The sequence below is a fragment of the Zootoca vivipara genome, chromosome 10, assembly GCF_963506605.1.
Source record: "Zootoca vivipara chromosome 10, rZooViv1.1, whole genome shotgun sequence".
NCBI classification, from domain to species: Eukaryota; Metazoa; Chordata; class Lepidosauria; order Squamata; family Lacertidae; genus Zootoca; species Zootoca vivipara.
The window spans coordinates 64,988,547-65,006,752 of record NC_083285.1 but is presented as its reverse complement, the minus strand read 5'-3'; the positions used below and the strand labels follow the sequence as shown (position 1 = coordinate 65,006,752).

Sequence of the window (18,206 nt, the reverse complement as noted above, 5' to 3'; positions counted from 1 at the left end):
ACAAGAGCAGTCCACCTTGAAATTCTGGCAGCGACTGACACACCTTTAAAATTCCTCAACCACACTTGGATTGTTCCCGATTGCACATCCCGAAAGTGTCAAACAAGCTTGAAATAGCGGGAGCACAAAATGTCCTGGTACTATTTGCCCAGAAAAATCAGGCAAATAGCCACTGATCACCAGTACCTTCCCTGAACATGTGGCAGTTTTAAAACGACAGCAGGTGTACGTCATAATTTGTTGAGACAAACTGCAGAATTCCAGAAACTGGCCTCCCTACAAAGTAACTTCTGTTGTGCACGTCAGGAGGAAATTTCCTATTCTATTTCTGCCAGAAAAATAACATTAAAAAGTATTCCGCTTTCTGTCCACTAGAGGGTGCTTCCCTGCTGCATTAACAATCCCTCCGGCATTTAACGGTATAACTATTATTTATTATGTGGCTGTTAACTAGAAGCTGTACAAAAATGATAAAACAATGTCCCCACACAAAATACTATGAACTAACAAAACAAACCATGAGGGAGGAAAGAAAATGAGGAAGAATGGTTAGGAGGCATATATATAGAAAGGCCTTGGATTGCTTTAAAGTTGTTTTTCATTTATTTATAGGGTTTATATGCTGCCTTTCGAAACAAAAGTTTGTCCAAGGTAGCTTAGAATCAGTATCTAAACCAGTATAGTTATAACTCTAGTTACATTCGCTGTGGGTTGCGTACATCACGGGTTACGAACTCGCCAAACCTGGAAGTGCCGGAACGGGTTACTTCCGGGTTCGGCGATTCGCGCATTGGCAGACACACCGAATGACGTCACGCGCATGCACAGAAGCGCCGAATCGCACGGCGAGTATGCGCAGATTCGGCGCTTCAGGTTCCGTACTGCTCTGGATGTGAACGGGGCTCCGGAATGGATCCCGTTCGCGTCCAGAGGTACCACTGTATCTAAAAAGTTAAAACTGAAACAGCAATATAAGACAATTCCTAATCTAGACCCGATAAAAGAGTGCTTACAATTTTTAACAGAGAGCAGCAAAAGTTTAAAAATCCAGCCCAGCATTTTAACCCAAATGCAGCCTGAAATACTACAGTGGTACCTCGGGCTACAAACGCTTCAGGTTACAAACTCCGCTAACCCAGAAATAGTACCTCACCAGGGTGAGAACAGAAATCTTGCTCCAGCGGCACGGCGGCAGCAGGAGGCCCCATTAGCTAAAGTGGTGCTTCAGGTTAAGAACAGTTTCAGGTTAAGAATGGACCTCCGGAACGAATTAAGTTCTTAACCAGAGGTACCACTGTAGTATTTTAAAGTCTACTTTAGGTCATTTCTCTTAATTCAGCTTTCCTTGTACACATATATCTACCCTGAAAACTCTCTGGTAGAGGTTAAAAGCAAGCAAGCTGTACTTCAGAATAAATAACTTTTCTATTCAGAGATTTATTTACTTTTTACTGTGCTCCTCGAAGCCCTTATAACAGCTTACAAAACTAGGGAGCTGGTATGACCACAGTGACCTGAAAAAATGCAGCTAAGATTGAAAAAAGTCTTCCGTGTTCAATGAAGACTTTCTTAAAGGGTGAGTGAGTCTATTTCAGAGCAACCTCTTAAACAGATGGGTCTGGGATACCAAAACATATTTGGGTAATCCGAAATCACCCAATAAGAGTGCTATTTATGCAAGCACCAAAGAAAATTGGGATTCACTAAAAAAAAATGTTTATCGTGGCTGAGGTAATGGAAAGCAAAAAATAACTGCAGACCATTAGTCAATCTCCCCAGCAGAAAGGTTTCCTCCCAGCAATCAGACCCCAAAGCACAAAGTAAAAACCCCATCCGCCAAGGACCTCAAAGAGAACTTTCTCCTGGTCCTCAGCCAGATGTCCACCCCACTCGATGACATCACGTCTCTGGCTGAAGCAGTCGCAGAAACCTCAGACAAAGGCAGCCAGCCTTCCTTGACCCTTAGGGGCTCCTCAATCGATCCACCAAATTAAAAAATAACCAGTTAAACCAAGCCCGAAATATGACTGCTTTGTACACTGGGCAAGGGACGGCACACTGATCCCCAGAGCCATGAACCTTAATCAGCCCCAAACACACCTGTCTTGACAGAAGGAAAGCTCAAGAACCACAGGGCATCAAGCAGACAAAATCAGGACACGCCAGGCTGGGATCAGACGGGCACGGTCCTACCCACCAGCCAGGGTTGTTGATGTATGAAGATTCGGTAGGCAAACAAGGTATGTAGGCGAGCAGAGAGAAGGGTCCAGGAAGAAAGGAGAAAGAGACACGCAGAGGAAGCCTAGTGGAGCTCAACCAACTGCCTCAACACAGGGAAAGCTGGAAACCTCTGGTGCCAAGTCTGCACAGAGTTCCCATGAAGCTATGCAAGACTCCTGGCAATTATTCAGGCTGCAAAACTAGGTGGGTCTGAATAAGACAGGTCCCGAGAACTCCAGCCCCAAGAGGCTGATGCCAACATTGCATGGTGCAGAACAATTTTGTTTTAAGTGAATCTGGTTCTGGTCTGTGATCGTGTTGCGTTCCTCCAGCTAAACACAGCCGTCTGCACCACGGCACTGGAAGGGGAAGGAGCTGAGGTCAAAAGCTCCCTGCCTTATTCAGCAATGGCCCTCCTTTTGCAACCTTTTGCTGGTTTCTCAACAGTTTAAGCTGAACCTTGAAATAAGGTCACCCACAGAACTGAGCCCTATAGCAAGATGCAAAACCAATTATAGCTTTATTTTTAAAAAGAACGAGAAAAAACTAAAGGCTGCTCACCTGTCTGCACGTCAATGACCATTTGATGGCCGCCTCTCATTCCAGGCCTGCTATCCTCGCCATCACCTTGTTCAAGTTTAAGGGAGAGAAATCCTCATTATTCTACAATGGTTGTGAGCTTCCCCACGCACGTATTTAACTGCATTCAAGATGCCCAAACTTACATAATTCCAAGAATGAAAACGGCACCACTGGCTATTGTAACGCAAAATATGCGGCTGTCAAAACAGAATGGATGAAATCTAACATGATACTGGCTAGAGCGCTGGAATGAGACTGGGGAGACTTAGGTTTGAATTTCTACTTGGAATCAAAGTTTATTGGATGGCCTTGAGTTACTCCCTCCACAGGTTGTTGCAGGGATAACTTGAGAAGACCACATAGGCCACCCTGAGAGCCTGGGGAGTTAGGGTGGGATAATAATGCAACTTTCCCCCCCCCCAACCCCATGTGAAATATGTGCATCTTGAAAGGACACTTTCCTTTTCTGAAAACAAAATGAAACAAAAAAGGTGGAGGGTCTTCTCACTGACCAGGTCACTATATTATTTTCATGACCTTATGGGATCTGAAGTGCACATACAGCCAGTAAACGAAGGCATTAAAATCCCTGCGGTCAGCTCCTGTTTGGACCATGATTATTACACATTTTGCACTAGCTTCTGAAGATCTTCCAGGAATAGCCCACCACACTCTGCGTTGCAGCAAATCCAATACAGTATTGTCTCACCTTTGGTGCTTTTGGGGATTATCTGACCCCACCGTGGTTTGTATTCCTGCTGACTGATGTACTGGTTGAACAAACCATCTGTTTTAGGGGGGGGCAAAAACAGGAGAAAATGTCAGCAGCTGGCCGCTTCACAGAAAACATCACTTAAAAAGAAAACATTAAATAAACTATGCTAAATACTATACCTTTAAAAAGTAAATAGCTTTAATTAAAACCTGATCAAAAGGCACCTTGAGCGTTTTAGAGCAGAAATCTTGGTAACAGAAATTGGCAAATGCACCAAGTGCCATGATGAGGTAGCACTCACAATCAAACACATGTCAGGTAAGAAGGATATACCTCCTCAGAAAAGGTGGGTAGCCAAACTTAGTGGTTTTCAGGTGAGGGGGCATGACTGGAGACAGACCTAAGGCGCAGAAAGAGAGGCTTGGAGGACCACATTGAGCCCTAAGGCTTGAGTTTCTCCACCCCTGATTTATGGTATTTTATTGCATCCGTTGCATATTTCCTTTTAATCAGCCGCTCACCACTTTGGTGGCCTTTGGGCTGAAAAGCAGCCTATAAATAAATGGCAACAGTAATAATACCCTTTGACCAGGATAGATCTCACTGTGTGGAGACAGCAGGGGAGTTCAGCCAGAGAAGCTGCTGGAGGCCATCGCTAGCGGCTCAGGATGTCAGAATGTGTGCTCCTGCTCAGGCAAGCTGGATCCTGTCCTTGTTTTGAGGATGGATGAGAATGCTTCGAAGCGCAAAAAGCCTTTGCATCTCATGCCTGCAGAATTCCCCTGGCAGCTCCTAAGACCAAAATGCAGCATGGTGCTTTTTTAAAGGGTCGGGTCAGGATCTCTAATCAACACCCCCCCCCAAGGATGACTTGTGTCACATACAACACTCTCCCGCCTCCAGCTGTGTTTGTGACTTCCTTATAACCCGGCTTCTCTTGCGCAGGATGCTGGGCCTGGAGTTCTTCCAGGCTTCTTCCCAGAAATATTTCTCCCTTGGCAGCCACTCCGCTTTCAATCTCCTTGTGCTAAACACCAACAAAGGCTTGTTTTGAGCTGGCACTGTCCAGGGAGGGAAAGAGGGAGGGTGGGTGAGCTGGTTGAATCTTGTAGAAAGCACCTGACCCCTCTCCTCCCATTCCTCTCGCTGCCAAACCGCACACGGAAAAATGTCACAACAATGCACAGGATTCCTCCGTCCCCTGCACCAAGGAGCCGACCTGCATCTGTTTAGGGTCATTGTCCAACTTATAATGAAATGACGGTTTAGAAATAAGGCTTTCAGCTGATTTTTAGAAACAGTTCTCAACCAGCTTGGTTACCAAAACATGCCTCCAAAGCCCTCATCAGCAACAATTTGGGCCAGTTTGTTACTTAAGGCAGCTGGTGCCAGGAGTGGGGCTTTTAGGTGCTTTGCAAAATGTACCTTGCTGGGACATCACAAGTTCATTGTTTCACAGAAGGGCCACTGGTGTCTCTTGAAGTGGCTTGGCTGCAGAGCAGGGGATTTCTGGGATGTGCACAAATGACCTACCAACTCTCTTCTTCTTTTTTAAGCAGGCTGAGATAACTACCTTTAATTCAAGTGATAGAAAGGAGCTAAGAGAAAAGAATGGCTAGAGGAGTCCTCTAGCTGGAGAAACTGCAAGTATCTCAGCATACATCTTGAAGCTAAGGGCAGGAGGGGGGAAAACTGTGCAAGCCTCCCCAAGGATGGGTTTCATCAACGGCACCAAAATTTAAGAAGGATGTTGACAAGCTGGAAGGTGTGCAGAGGGGGTGACCAAGATGATCAAGGAAACCCAAGCATTATGAGGGGTGGTTGAAGATGCTGTAGTACCAAGCTGCAGCCCTCCAATTCTGAAAGACTCTCCTGCTAATCTAGCTCATTCCACAGATCTCCAACATCTGATGCCCCCACCCACCCCAAAAGACTGTGTCCTATTCAGCCCTGAACAGCATCCCTACTTGATGGCCTCCAGATGTTCCAGACTACAACTCCCATTGGCCACTGACAGCATCACCAATAGTCATGGATGATGGGGGTTGTAGTCCAGCAGCATCTGGAGGGCACCAGGTTGGGGAAGGGGTTCTAGGCAGAACTGAGGAGAAATAGCAAAGAAATGCCCCCTTACCCAGCTTCTACGACCTAAGGACAGTTCCTCAAGTAGCAACTTGCTTGCCTACCACTTTGAGACTAAGCACATATTTTCTCAAGAAGCAGAGCAATTCTTTCAGTTCTAAATAAATTTAGCTTGCTGCTAACCGGGCATTTCACAATGCACTGCAGTCTTTTCAAGAGCGTACACATAACTGAGCTGGAAACAGATGTTTGGCAGGCTCAGAAAGGCAAAATCACTGACCCAATAGCAGCTTGAAACAGTTCAAGGCTTGTTCTCCCATTACAAAGTGGGGAGTTCAGGGGCAGTGTGACCATACCAAGGATCACAGACACAAAGTGCGACTCGGACCCAGGGAAGAAATGAAGGTTGGGGGGGGGTGTCACAGATGATTCGTTAAGTCTACATCAGAGCCAGTTCTCCCCCTTAACCAGTCCAAGAGTGGGGTAGACACAGCTCCCTGACCGTCCCACATTGCTACCAAAGCCAGCATACAGAAAAGATGCAGACCCTATTTCAAAATAGTACCCTGAACACACTTGATATCTCATCTGATCTTGAAAGCTAAGCAGGGTCAGGCCTGGTTAGTACTTGGATGGGAGACTGCATGGGAATTCCGGATGCCATAGGCTTATACAAAATTATAGCTCAGTCATTAGAGCATGAGATTAAAAATCTTAGGGTGGTGGGTTCAAGCCCCGAGTTGGGCAAAGGATTCCTGCATTGCAGGGGGTTGAACTAGATGACCCTTGTGACCCTTCCAACTCTACAATTCTATTGTTCTACCTCTGCTTCATAGACAATAGAGTATTCCCACTAACTGTCACCACTTTCCCCAGCTGGTCAATATGTCTATTGCAGAGATGGGTAGCCTGTGGCCCTTCAGATTTATTGAACTCCAATTCCCACCAGCCCCAACCAGCATGACCAATGGTCAGGGATGATGGAAGCTATAGACCAGCAATGTCTGGAGGTTTTCTACCCCTCCTTTATTGGAACCAACTAAATTGCAGCCTGGTAAATTAAAGTCTGGCTGCTTTGTTAAAATAAAGGCAGCCACATTAGTCTTTATTTCTGCTATCTGCCTATCCCGGGAACCTATGCAGAGCTTTTAAAGGTTTGACACAGATCTGGGTTACAAACCAGACTTTATGATTTCTCAAGAGATGGGAAGCAGCCATTTCCTCTTTATGCCCAGAATACTAGTTGTGCAACCTGATATCTGAGACTTATTCAGCCAGCAACCTCCATCTTGAAACAGAGCTTGCAAGTTGACCTCAAAGCTAATTGTTGCATGTTGTTTTTCCTTGTCCTCCTCACGGCTTGCATTGTGTAACATCTTTCCTGATGGAAGTGTTCTGGAGAACTTGAAAGCTTGCCATACTTTATTAGAACTAAAGATTTCGGCAAATATATTGCCCAACTGGGATTTGTTTTCTTATGGATCATGAATGCTATTTCTTCTCTTCTTTTGTATATTGCCCTGTACCCACAGATCTCAGGGTGGATACAACATAAAATCACAATATAAAAGACAAAATACATAACAAAAACACATTTTAAAAGGGCATTGGATGTCTATCAGCACAGGGCCTGGTTAAAGAAGAACGTTTCTGCCTGGCACCTAAAGGTGTATAGGTGCCAGGTGAGCCCACCTGAAGAGAGCATTCTACAGACAGGGAGCCACTGCAGAAACCTGTGTCCTTTGTGTCACTCCTCTATGCCTATCCAAAGGCACCTCCTCAACACTTACCTGACTCAATAATAAACCCTGCCTCTTAGAGCACCCAAACACTTGTGCCAAGCTAAGGAAAAGATGGAGCCAGCTGCAACTGGTTGCCAAGATCTAGCTGTCTCCCCTATTATCATCACTCTGTAATCAATAGTCACATTCCCCAAACAGCACGAGGTTTTGTGCTGTTAGATAATTATTTCATACTTCAGATGAGCATCCATGTGGGGAATTGGTGAAAGCCCACCTGGCTTTAGCTGGCTAAGAAGATACGAACTTCCTGTCTAGTCATGGGGACCAACGTCTCTTACAAAAGCCAAGGGAATGGTCATTCAGATGTACGCTTTCCACATGTATTAGTTGGAAAAGGGAAAGCATTGCATCAGAATCAGCCCCTAGCAGTCCTCTGCCAACAGATACGCAGTCATCGGAAATGGGCAAGAAGTCATCCAAACAGAGTCCTGACTCAGGGGCAGGAGCGGGTGGGTGTTTGTGAATTTACAAGTTTTCACAGCTCTGGCGAGATGAATTATTTGGAACGGTTGGTGCCTGCATCTGGAGGCGCTTCCAAGCAACACCATTAAGGTAACCCTGCATTTGGCATTTCTACCATATGACTGAACTTTCTTGAGAGCTAGACAGAATATAGGCTGCCTGGAAGCTCTAGGAACGAATCCAAATATGAGGTATTTAAGCCCCGGCTGTGAAACAGCTGGGTTTCAGGGAAACCTTTTTTTTATTATTATTTCCAAGAGGAAGTCCGGCAGCTGCCTGAGTTTCCATCTGCACATTTTCTGAGAATTTCAGAAGACACGGGAGGGGAGGGGGACTGAGGAAGCATGTGTGGCCGATGGCCAATAGACACTGAAAACACATTATCTGGATGCAGGGCAAAGGGGTGTCAAAGGGGTGTCGGCCTGCCATGGACTGGTCCCAGCTACAGCCAGCTCTAGCCCTGGGTTCCTCACCGCTTCTCTCCACCCAGTCAAGCACCCTCTGCAGTATTGTGAGAAAAATAAATATGTGGCACTTTCAAGCACAAGTGCAAACCCAAACCCATTTCCAATGCATATGTACAAAAGCCAGCAGTTTAGTTTTCCAGAAAGCTTCATTTCTGCTTTGGCCAGTTAAGGCAAGGGGGGAATGTAGGCGCAGGGAACTTGAGAAATTCCCTGGAGGAGGAGGACTTGGTAAGAAAACTAGTGCTTTGGCATCTCGGTAAGATCTTCAAGGAAGCATGCAGCCACAAGGAGGTGTTTATGTATGAGCTGCCCCGGGCTTTGCCAGTTGGTAAACAGCTGCCTCATTCTTTGCCCTGGGTTTAGCTCATGCAGTTGAGGGATTCACCTGTGGAAAAAGCATCCCTGGGCTCAGTTCCAGCCACTGACAAACACTTCTTTGGTTAAAGTTCACTCCGAGGCAATCTGAGCACTCTCACTGGGGAGACTGTTTCATGCTCCTGTCCCTGGCTCACTCCCCACACACCTGGCGCACCACCCACTGCTCCTTAACCAGAGAGGGAAGGGGAGGAGACACCTGCCATTTGGTAACAGCCCTGAAACCCAAAAGGCTGCAGTCAACACTGCTAAGCTTGCTTCTGCTTCCTGCCCTGTGTGACCAGGAGTAAGTTGAATAAGTCACATGATGCAAGTGGCCAGCCAATACCATATATTACAGTGAGACGTTATGGGCCAGGCCACACACCTCCAAGAATAGGAATACAAATGCTTGTGCACCCCCACCATGCCTACAGGGAACTATATTTTGCAAGCTTCAAAAATGTTCACCCATGTGATGGTGAGGCAACCCCCTTGTTTCCCAGACTCAAGGGTCAACCCGTAAATGTAAGCATCACATCCCTCAGAGGCGCTGCATCTGGAAATTGTTTCCCAAAAGCAAAATGCTCTCGGCTCCACGGCAATAAATCTAGCTGGGGCAAGGTGTCCCAGTGGGTCAGTAATGTGGAGCTCCTCTTGCACTGGAACTCCGAGATCCCAGGTACATATTCCATTTGTCACATCACAATATTATTATTATTATTATTATTATTATTATTTATTTATTTATTTATTTATTTATTTATTTATACCCCGTCTATCTGGCTGGGTTCCCCCAGCCACTCTGGGCGGCTTCCAACAAAATATTAAAATACAGAAATCCATCAAACATTTAAAAGCTTCCCTAAACACAAGCAGCCATGCAAGCCAGGTCCAAGAAATATGGCACTCCCCAGGAGGAAGACAGAGGAATCTAGAGGGGATTGCAAGCAAGCATGCAAGGAAACAGGAGCCTCTAACCACCTTCTTTCATGCATTATTTCTCTGCTTATCTTATCTTTCCTTTAACAGCTAATTATCCCTGTTCCTTCCCAGTCACACAAACCCTAGGGGACAATTGGCAATTAAAGGAAAGATAAGATCAGGGGAACAACAGAGGGATGCAGAAAGGTAGCCACTCCTTTCTGCATTCCCCTGCTATTCCCTCCAGAATCAACTGCATGCCTCCAGGGCAACTGCAGCATAGCCGGCCAGAGCCAGGCTTACACATGATGAGTACTTTTGACGTGATGGACATGACATGCAGCCACATTAGGGAACACTCCTCTGAGTCTAGAGCAAGTGGGGAGTTCGTTTACAGGAAGATTTAGTTCTGTAAAGTTTGTTCTGGGTTGGCTGCCTGCCAAGGTGCAAAGAAGATTGTATTTCTATTATTCATATTCATTCATCCCTCTTTTACTCAGAAGGGTCTCAAAGCAACTTGCAATTGTTTGGCACTGCCAACAATCTGAATGACATAGGGCTGGGCGATATCTGGTTTTCAACACTGATATATCACCGGCTAAACATTGTGATGTACTGATATATCACGATGTCTGAAATAAGGATGGAACTATGTAGAGTCACTGATGGCCTCACAGTTTTTCCTGCATTGTGATGTTTGCCGGTGCCAGCTCTTGTGATTCGATGCTCCCTGCACGTGGCACAGTTAACTGAGAGAAGCATTGGCTGGCTTCACGGTTTTCCCCACATTGTGATTTTTGCATAGTGCGTGCACACACACAACACATCAAGATTTGTGATATATTGCCAGGTGAAAAATTATGAAACCGATATGGTCTTCAAACCGGTTTTGGACGATCTATGGATATACCGCCCAGCCCTCGACTGAAGCTTGGGACGGTGAGGGGTTCTGTTTCATTGACAACTTAGAGAGGTCAAGAATATAAAGGGACCCCAAAAAGCCCAGCTAGAGCCAAGACATCCACTCATTTGCCAATCTAATTCAAAACGGGCCTTGCTCCCTGCTCTGCCCTTACCATTCACAGCTTTCTCTATCAACTCTTCGCAGGCATTGAAGTCGCCCTTCAGGACTAGCTTGTCGTGAAGGTCTGTCAGCATGGGGTGCTCCAGTGCAATCTTGGTTTTCTTCTGCAGGGACTCAAAGGCCTCTGTGTAGTTGTGCTGGCGAAAGTGCTTCAGGCAGAGGCGAATGGCTTCCTGTTCACGGTACTACTGGAACACAAGGAGATTTATGAGAACAGAACTGTGGATCTCCCAGCCAAATGCTGCAGGACATACGGTAGCTCTGGCACTGGGTTGGATTAAGCAGGGACCTAAGCCCTTGGGAGTGAATGGGAGAAAGCAATGCCCAATTTTAATTTTACACATATGCCTTCTTACTGATTTAGTTACCTACTTTTTAAATTACATTTATATCATGCCTTTCTTCCACCATGGAACCAGGCAGTCACAGACACCCAGGCGCTGATCAGGCCCAGACCTGCTTAGCTGCAGTGCTGATGGATTTGCACCGATTTTATCCGCACAACTACCTTGCGAGGTGGGATCATGCCCAAGTAAGGATTTGGATCTTTATCTCCTGGGTCCACGTCAACCACTTTATCAGCTATACCATGAGGGCCCTTGGAAAGGAAGAGCTCTCGGTAGTGTCTAATAGCCAGAAAATTTAAAAGTTCCATACTGCTTTCATCATGCATATTTTTAATGCTAAAACAATTGTTACAACTTCTGTATTGTCAGACAGCTCAGAAACCAGCCCTAACCACACATGCTTAGAAGCATTTATAAACTTTTTCTAGCGGTGTACAATATTTTTAAAAACTGTGTCATTAAAAAATACAGCCTAAAATCGAAACAAGAGCAATATAAAACAGGAATCAAGGGTTTCAAACACATCAAGCAGGATCTGATTTTATGGGCCAAGGAAAAACTGGGCAAAATGATATGTCCATCAACTACCTACAGAAATATTTGAACCTTCCATATACCGAGGCAGTGTTGGTCTATCTAAGCACTACTGACTACTCTGACTGCCAAAAGCAGGGTCCCCAAACTAAGGCCCGGGGGCCGGATGCGGCCCAATTGCCTTCTAAATCCGGCCCGCGGACGGTCCGGGAATCAGCATGTTTTTACATGAGTAGAATGTGTCCTTTTATTTAAAATGCATCTCTGAGTTATTTGTGGGGCATAGGAATTCGTTCATATATTTTTTTCAAAATATAGTCCGGCCCCCCCACAAGGTCTGAGGGACAGTGGACTGGCCCCCTGCTGAAAAAGTTTGCTGACCCCTGGCCAAAAGCTTTCTGAGATTGCATGTATAGGCTCTCCCCCCTCCTCCTCCCAAATATACTTGGTACTCAGGATATTTTTCAATTGCAGAAAGGTCAAACCAGGACAATAATATCATTATCATTGTCATTCTTATTAAATAATATCCTTCTTTTGGAACTGAGGCAAGCTATAAATATGCTGTCACACAAAAGTCAAAGTTCTTCCATTACGAAATGCTCACGCTTCTCACAAAAAGCAGGATATTTTTCCAAAGCATTTCACATTCCCCAGATTCACAGAGACACTGCCAAACCTAAAGCACCACATCAAACAGCTATGTCTATAGAAATAATGATATTGATGCTGCGAGTGTCATACAATAGTTGACTGCTTGAATTCAAACAGGGTAACTTATCCACCAACCAGAAAATTGAATTTCTTTCTCTCACAAAAAACCTCCAGCAGTTCTGCAGCCTACCTTGCTGTACCAATTGAGGCAGGGTTGTACCACATCTGGATCATCGATGCCGTTAAGTTCAACGTACCAGATGCTAAAATTGAAGCTGGGACCCCACGACAGCAACGGAACTGAGGAATAATAAGAAAGGGGGAAAAGACATTATGTACTGACATGCTGGTTTCTATTGACCACAGCTGGCAGGCACTGGCTTGTCTGCTATCATTCCTCCCAGACAATTTTAAAGCATCACTGGGCCGTTAAAGAAAATAGGGCAATGCAACAGTTGTTAAGTGTGCATAAACAGCAGGAGGACAACAACATGGACTGTTTTTGTGTAGCCCAGTTCCATTGCATTATCTCACTCTGGGAAGGAGGTACCAGAATCCACGGGACCCTCGGAAAATGAGGGTTACAGTTCAAGCCAAGCAACTAAAGACCAGTGGCCTGCAAGGCAGCTTTGCCCATCTCACTATTCACCGCTTAAATGTGCATCAAATACAGTGAACTCACTCATGGATTCCCACGGTAAAAACAAGTGCCACTCTACAATGGGTTATATGAACTGTGCATGCAAGCCCAATCCCCTTTTGAAAGGTTTGTGCCCTGTGTGCACACTCCCTACCACGCAGAAGATAGAAATCCATTGCCCTGTCCTATAGAGCACATCCCACAGTCACTCGGGGCCTCTGAATTCCATCTGTATTCTGCAATTGCCTTCTACGTGCTGTGTACTGAAGCAATGTGTGCCAGCTATGATTTCTTTAGATTTCCACCCACTTCTGTTTGAGCTCTCTCCCTCTCCCTCCCTTTCTCTCCCTCCCTCTCCCTACCCAGTCAATCCTCAAAATCTCTTAGATGCCAGAGCATTACTTGAAAGTTTCCACAGACAAGCTCAAAATGTCACATCCTCTCACCTGGGAAAAACCCATTCACTTTTACTTCCAGGTATGCAGATTCTGCTTGGGCTAACTTCACACACTGCCCTTTGCCACATACCCCAGGCTTAAAGCCTAAAGTGCCAAAACTAAGCCTCTGCGTCAAATTAAGATTTTGAGTACCTGTGAGCAAAGGGCAAAGGCCACCTTCCTGAACATGCAGAATGGTGCATAAACTGTGATCCATAAAGCACACTTTCAAAATTGCAGAAGAAATGCAATACTACGAGTTTTAGCAGCGGCCCGTCACCGTGTCTCAATCTCACCTACCCTAAAAGAGATGATGTAAGGTAAAAGGGGCCTGAGTTCCTTGGAGGGAATGATTTTAAAAAAAATAATAATCAGATAGATCTTTTGATAGGATCCTTTGAAAAGCCAGCTCTCCAGGAGACCTGTGATTCCTGTCATTAAAATACAGCTGTCTAGAATGTGCAGATGCACAAGCAGTTAAAATACAAACGAAACCCAATGAATGCCATTAGCATTTAGAAGAATACATCATTTAGGCACCTCAGTCCTGTCCTGGAGGTTCTGCATAAATCTGAAATAATGGAGCTACAGCATTGTGTGAAAAGTAGCTATGAAGGTGCACAGCCACAGTTTTGTATGGAAGCAATTATATTCCCGACACCAGCCTTTGATCATTTTGAGTAAAGTACTTCTGTGGCACCTAAGGAAAGGGCCACTGACTCAGCTTATCTTGGCCAAGTTCCCAGTTCTGGCGGCTAGTGATTCCCAGCTCCAAAAAGGGAAGCTTAGAATTAAATTAAGCGGTGCACTTCGAAAAACAAATCTTGCCTATGGATCAGCAATAAGCAAATGCAGTTAAAATGGTCCAGAGTGGTAGCTTTTCATGTTCCATAAAGTTATCAATAAGGTAATAGTGGAGAGCTCGCCCATCACTATGAATTTTTCCCTGCAGTCCAGATTTAGCAGGTGTTCTAGACCGCATTCTTGGTTCTGCAATCTTAAGTGTCTGGTGTTCTGACCGACAAGCCTGACTGCTTTAAGTGCCAATGCTTCCCTCAGAAAGGATTCTGGCAATAGTAGTTTTTCCAAGACATTAGCCCTGATAAAGATCCAATCATATGGGGATAATTATCAAGGTTCCACGGTGGAATGAGAGCCCCATCACACAGTGTACCTGCCATGAAAAACACCTGCAATGCACTTCGTGCACCACGATTTCCCTTTCACAGAAATTACAGTAATGCACAAATTGTCCCTCTGCAGTCACATCGGATCCACAGTGAGAAACACAATGCAAGCCCAGCAATCCCTCCGACTGAACTAGCCGACCTTAAAAATCAAAAGCAAGCTTTTGAGTTGCACAGAACTCCTCTTCATGCACTCACATCAAAAGGGGCTTTTCACACCAGCTGCTTAAAAGACGTTTGCCCGTGGCAAGTGGCTAACAGAAAGGGCATTTCCTACATCTTAGCATTTTAGACCCAGGAGCCTGGAATGAAAAGAACAGACGGAGCGACTGCTAACGAGCCATGTTCCCAGTACAGCCCACGCACTGCACGTAGACAGCTTACAGGCTGTGCTGTGAATGTCACGGGCTGAGAACACCTTCAGATCCACGGGAAATTAAGTGGGTCTTTTCGAGCTTGGATCATCTCTACCCTGCCATCTTCAATCCACAGCGCCGGAGCACAGAATCATCCATTCCGTCGGTCTTTTAGAACCTCCTTCTCCATAACCCAAGTCCCCCTTCCTGACCTCTCCCCTCCAGACACTGTATCGCAGTTTCTTTTAAGCTAACAGCCGCTCTGCTGGAGCAGACCCAAATGTCCATCTCACCAGAGTGTTCCAGCGCCAGTGTCATCCAGACAGATGCTTCTAAGTTCCAAAGCAGGGCATGAAAGCAGCAATTCTTCCCGTTTGCACCCGGCATCTGGCACGAAAGTGTACAGCCCCTGAACATGGATGCTTCCTTCAGCTATCATGGTTAATCGGCAGGTCGGGCTGGGGCTGGTATGGCACAGCACTGCCTGGCTATATTTGTGTCACTTGTGTGTAGGGGAGGCGTAGGGGGTGTTAAGGGGCAGTATCTCTGGTGGGGGGCATGGCGTGCTCCTTGTGGGTAGTTCATCCACCATTAGCCACCCCCCACCCTCCAAACTGCACTCAACTCTCATCTGTGGCTCCTAGAAGCTGTTGGCATGCAACAGCATTCACACCCTGGGAACAGCTTCGCCTGGCCGGCAAAAACCAGGTGAGGGGAGTGGGTGGGTCTCAAATCCTTGGTGAATTAGGGACGCGCCCTGCAAGTCCTGCAGCTAAATTGGTGTTGAATGTCTTGTTCTGCTTTCCTTTGGACCACATCAATGAGGCCAAGACATTGTTCTTGTCATCTGGGTAGCCCAGGACTTCCACACACATTGGCCAGGCTTGCATCCCATGGATATCATTTCGGTGCTGCAAACACAGTGTGTAGGCACGTTGCAGTGTGGACTGCTGCAATTCCTTGGAAGGCTTTAAGCAGAGGCTGGACAGCCACCTGTCATGCATGATCTAGTTGAGATTCCTGCATTGCAGGGAGTTGAATTAGATGGCCCTCGGGGTCCTTTCCAACTCTACAGTTCTAGGATTCTATAATTCAGGATTCCAGAATAACGGATGACCAAACAGAACTCAAAAGAATGATGGGGACACTCAGAGTGGCCATTTCTTTCCAAGGTTATTTCACTTGTATCTGCCTATTTCACCCTACTGGTACTGCAACCTGGTGCTCTCCAGTTGTTTTAGATTTTAGCTCCGAGTTGTAGTCCAAAACATCTGGAGGAAGGCTAATATACTGAGTATTACCAAACTCCAGCACTAGAGTGGATTTTCTGACGGGGGGGGGAGAGAGAGTGAGTGCAGGAAGGGAGAAAACTATAGTTTCCCATATACGTAGCCTCTATGCAAATATTGACATTATTCCACACAAAATATTGCTTCACCTAAATCTATTATTATTATTAGATAATCTACACAAATCTTCACCATTCAAGCAAGTGTGAATAAGGAGTGAAAGTGGGGAGGGGGGGATCAAGATTCTAAAATGAGAAGGAGATCAATGAGCAAAATACCCAAGTAATCAATGAAGTTAATGCAAAACAAGAGTACTGGTGCAGTTGCTCATCTGTTGCGCAAATTCTTTTAAAGCAAAACAAACATAATCAGGACATGAGCTCAGATTAGGGAAAAAACTTGCCAGCTCGTAATGTTTTACAGGCAAGGCCACCCAGCAAGCATCACCATGGGGTCACGAAGAGTCAGACACGACTAAACAACAACAACAACAAATTCACTTAATCCAGAGATTGCTGCCCAGCACCCCACAGATTCCAAGATAGATACCCATTTGCAAGAATTGTCCCCACTCGAGCAGGAGGGCCAAGAATTCACAGTGTTATTCCTGTTCTTATACAAGCCTAGCATCAACTGGCGTTTCGGTCAACCACATTATTTTAGACCAAAATGAAGCCTTGCTAGGCTGCCATAAATTGAGGACAAAGTAAAAGTACTTGGTTTAATATTTATTTTAAATGGTCTGTATCCAATGTTAGGCAACCTCACAGCAGACCCACTGAAATCAATGGACATGAGTAACTTCAGTTAATTTTAATGGGTCTACTCTGAGCAGAACTCATTTGGCTACAATCCAATATTTATTCCAGGTCTTTCAGCTGCAATTTCCAAAGGGGTTGTTTATATAGCACTTTTTTACTCTAAGTGTTCTATACACTTTACAAAGTTTGACCCACTTTCCCCAAAGCATTCCAGGCAGAGTTCATGGGGTTAGTTTTAACCCAAAGGCCCCAAACACTTAACACTCGTTAACATTTGAACCCACCTCCTCCCTTTTGGCCTATGACCATCTCTAAGGAGGCCAAAAACAACCAAAGCATGACTAGAAAGACACTCTTGGTGGCCACTACCCACCAAGGTGCTCTCAATAACGCTGACAAAAATTCTATTTATATACTGGCAAGTAGATGCAGGAGTGAAAAAAGGAAGTACTGCTTCACATGGCTATCATTTAATGCATGGAACTGTGCTGCCACCAAATGCGGCAACAGCCCTTAACTTAGACTGATCAAGTTAATGAAATATAGGCCTATAAACAGCCATCAGCCATGGTGGTTATACAGAATCTTCCAGGTTCGGTGGCAGTGGCTACCAGACGGTGAGGACAAACTTCTAATAATAGCTTAATGCCTTGGTTGTGAGCTTCCAAGAGGCATCTGGCTGGCCACTGGAGACAGCAAGATGCTGGACGAAATAGTTCTACTAGCATGGCTCTTCTTCTTATGCATCAGGATCTCAAATCCCAGAAATGGCTCTAGTTACTCTAGTTAAGGGTCCACAGCAGGGGTTGGCAACCTAAGGCCCATGGGCTACAAGCGGCCCATGGGGGTCGTCTAACCAGCCCATAGACCCCCGCCACCCGCTCGGTCAGCTCCTGTGCGCCATGCTAAACTGGTGCAGAGCAAACCAGGGATCGCCTTCCGCGACGCTGGCCAGCTTCCCATTGGCTGCAGGAAGCTCCTGCAGCCAATGGGAAGCTGCGCACGGCTCCTCCGCGCCGGAAGGAGCATTGCAAATAGCCGTGGGACCATGAACCGGCCCATGCCACTAAAACCTGGCCAACCCCTGGTCCACACCCTGCAAATGGAGGAACTATGACTACTTTACATACTGAGCCCAGCAATAAGAGTCTTCCTCACCACCCTTCATCAATAATTGCCAGCAGGATGCTCTCAGCTAATACCACGCTAGAGGCAGAGAAATGCACTGAGACACGAGTTTGTAGGCTGAAACAACACACTCTCCAACTGCATTGTAAGGACTTCAAAAAGCAAGACTAGGCCCTGGGAA

At 45.8% G+C, this 18,206-nt stretch overlaps 1 protein-coding gene across 2 annotated transcripts in view; it reads right to left on the bottom strand.

The window, feature by feature from the left end:
* MKLN1 (muskelin 1) overlaps nucleotides 1-18,206 on the bottom strand; it is a 91,495-nt gene that overhangs the window by 55,486 nt on the left and 17,803 nt on the right. The window contains exons 4-7 of one of the 2 annotated variants that reach the window (XM_060279220.1): nucleotides 12,418-12,527; nucleotides 10,685-10,877; nucleotides 3,512-3,589; nucleotides 2,782-2,847 (exon numbers count right to left, since the gene is read on the bottom strand). In XM_060279220.1, the coding sequence (XP_060135203.1) occupies nucleotides 2,782-2,847; nucleotides 3,512-3,589; nucleotides 10,685-10,877; nucleotides 12,418-12,527 (447 nt within the window). Of the gene's footprint in view, nucleotides 1-2,781; nucleotides 2,848-3,511; nucleotides 3,590-10,684; nucleotides 10,881-12,417; nucleotides 12,528-18,206 lie in introns of those variants that run through there. The other variant, XM_060279221.1, reaches the window with a different exon arrangement.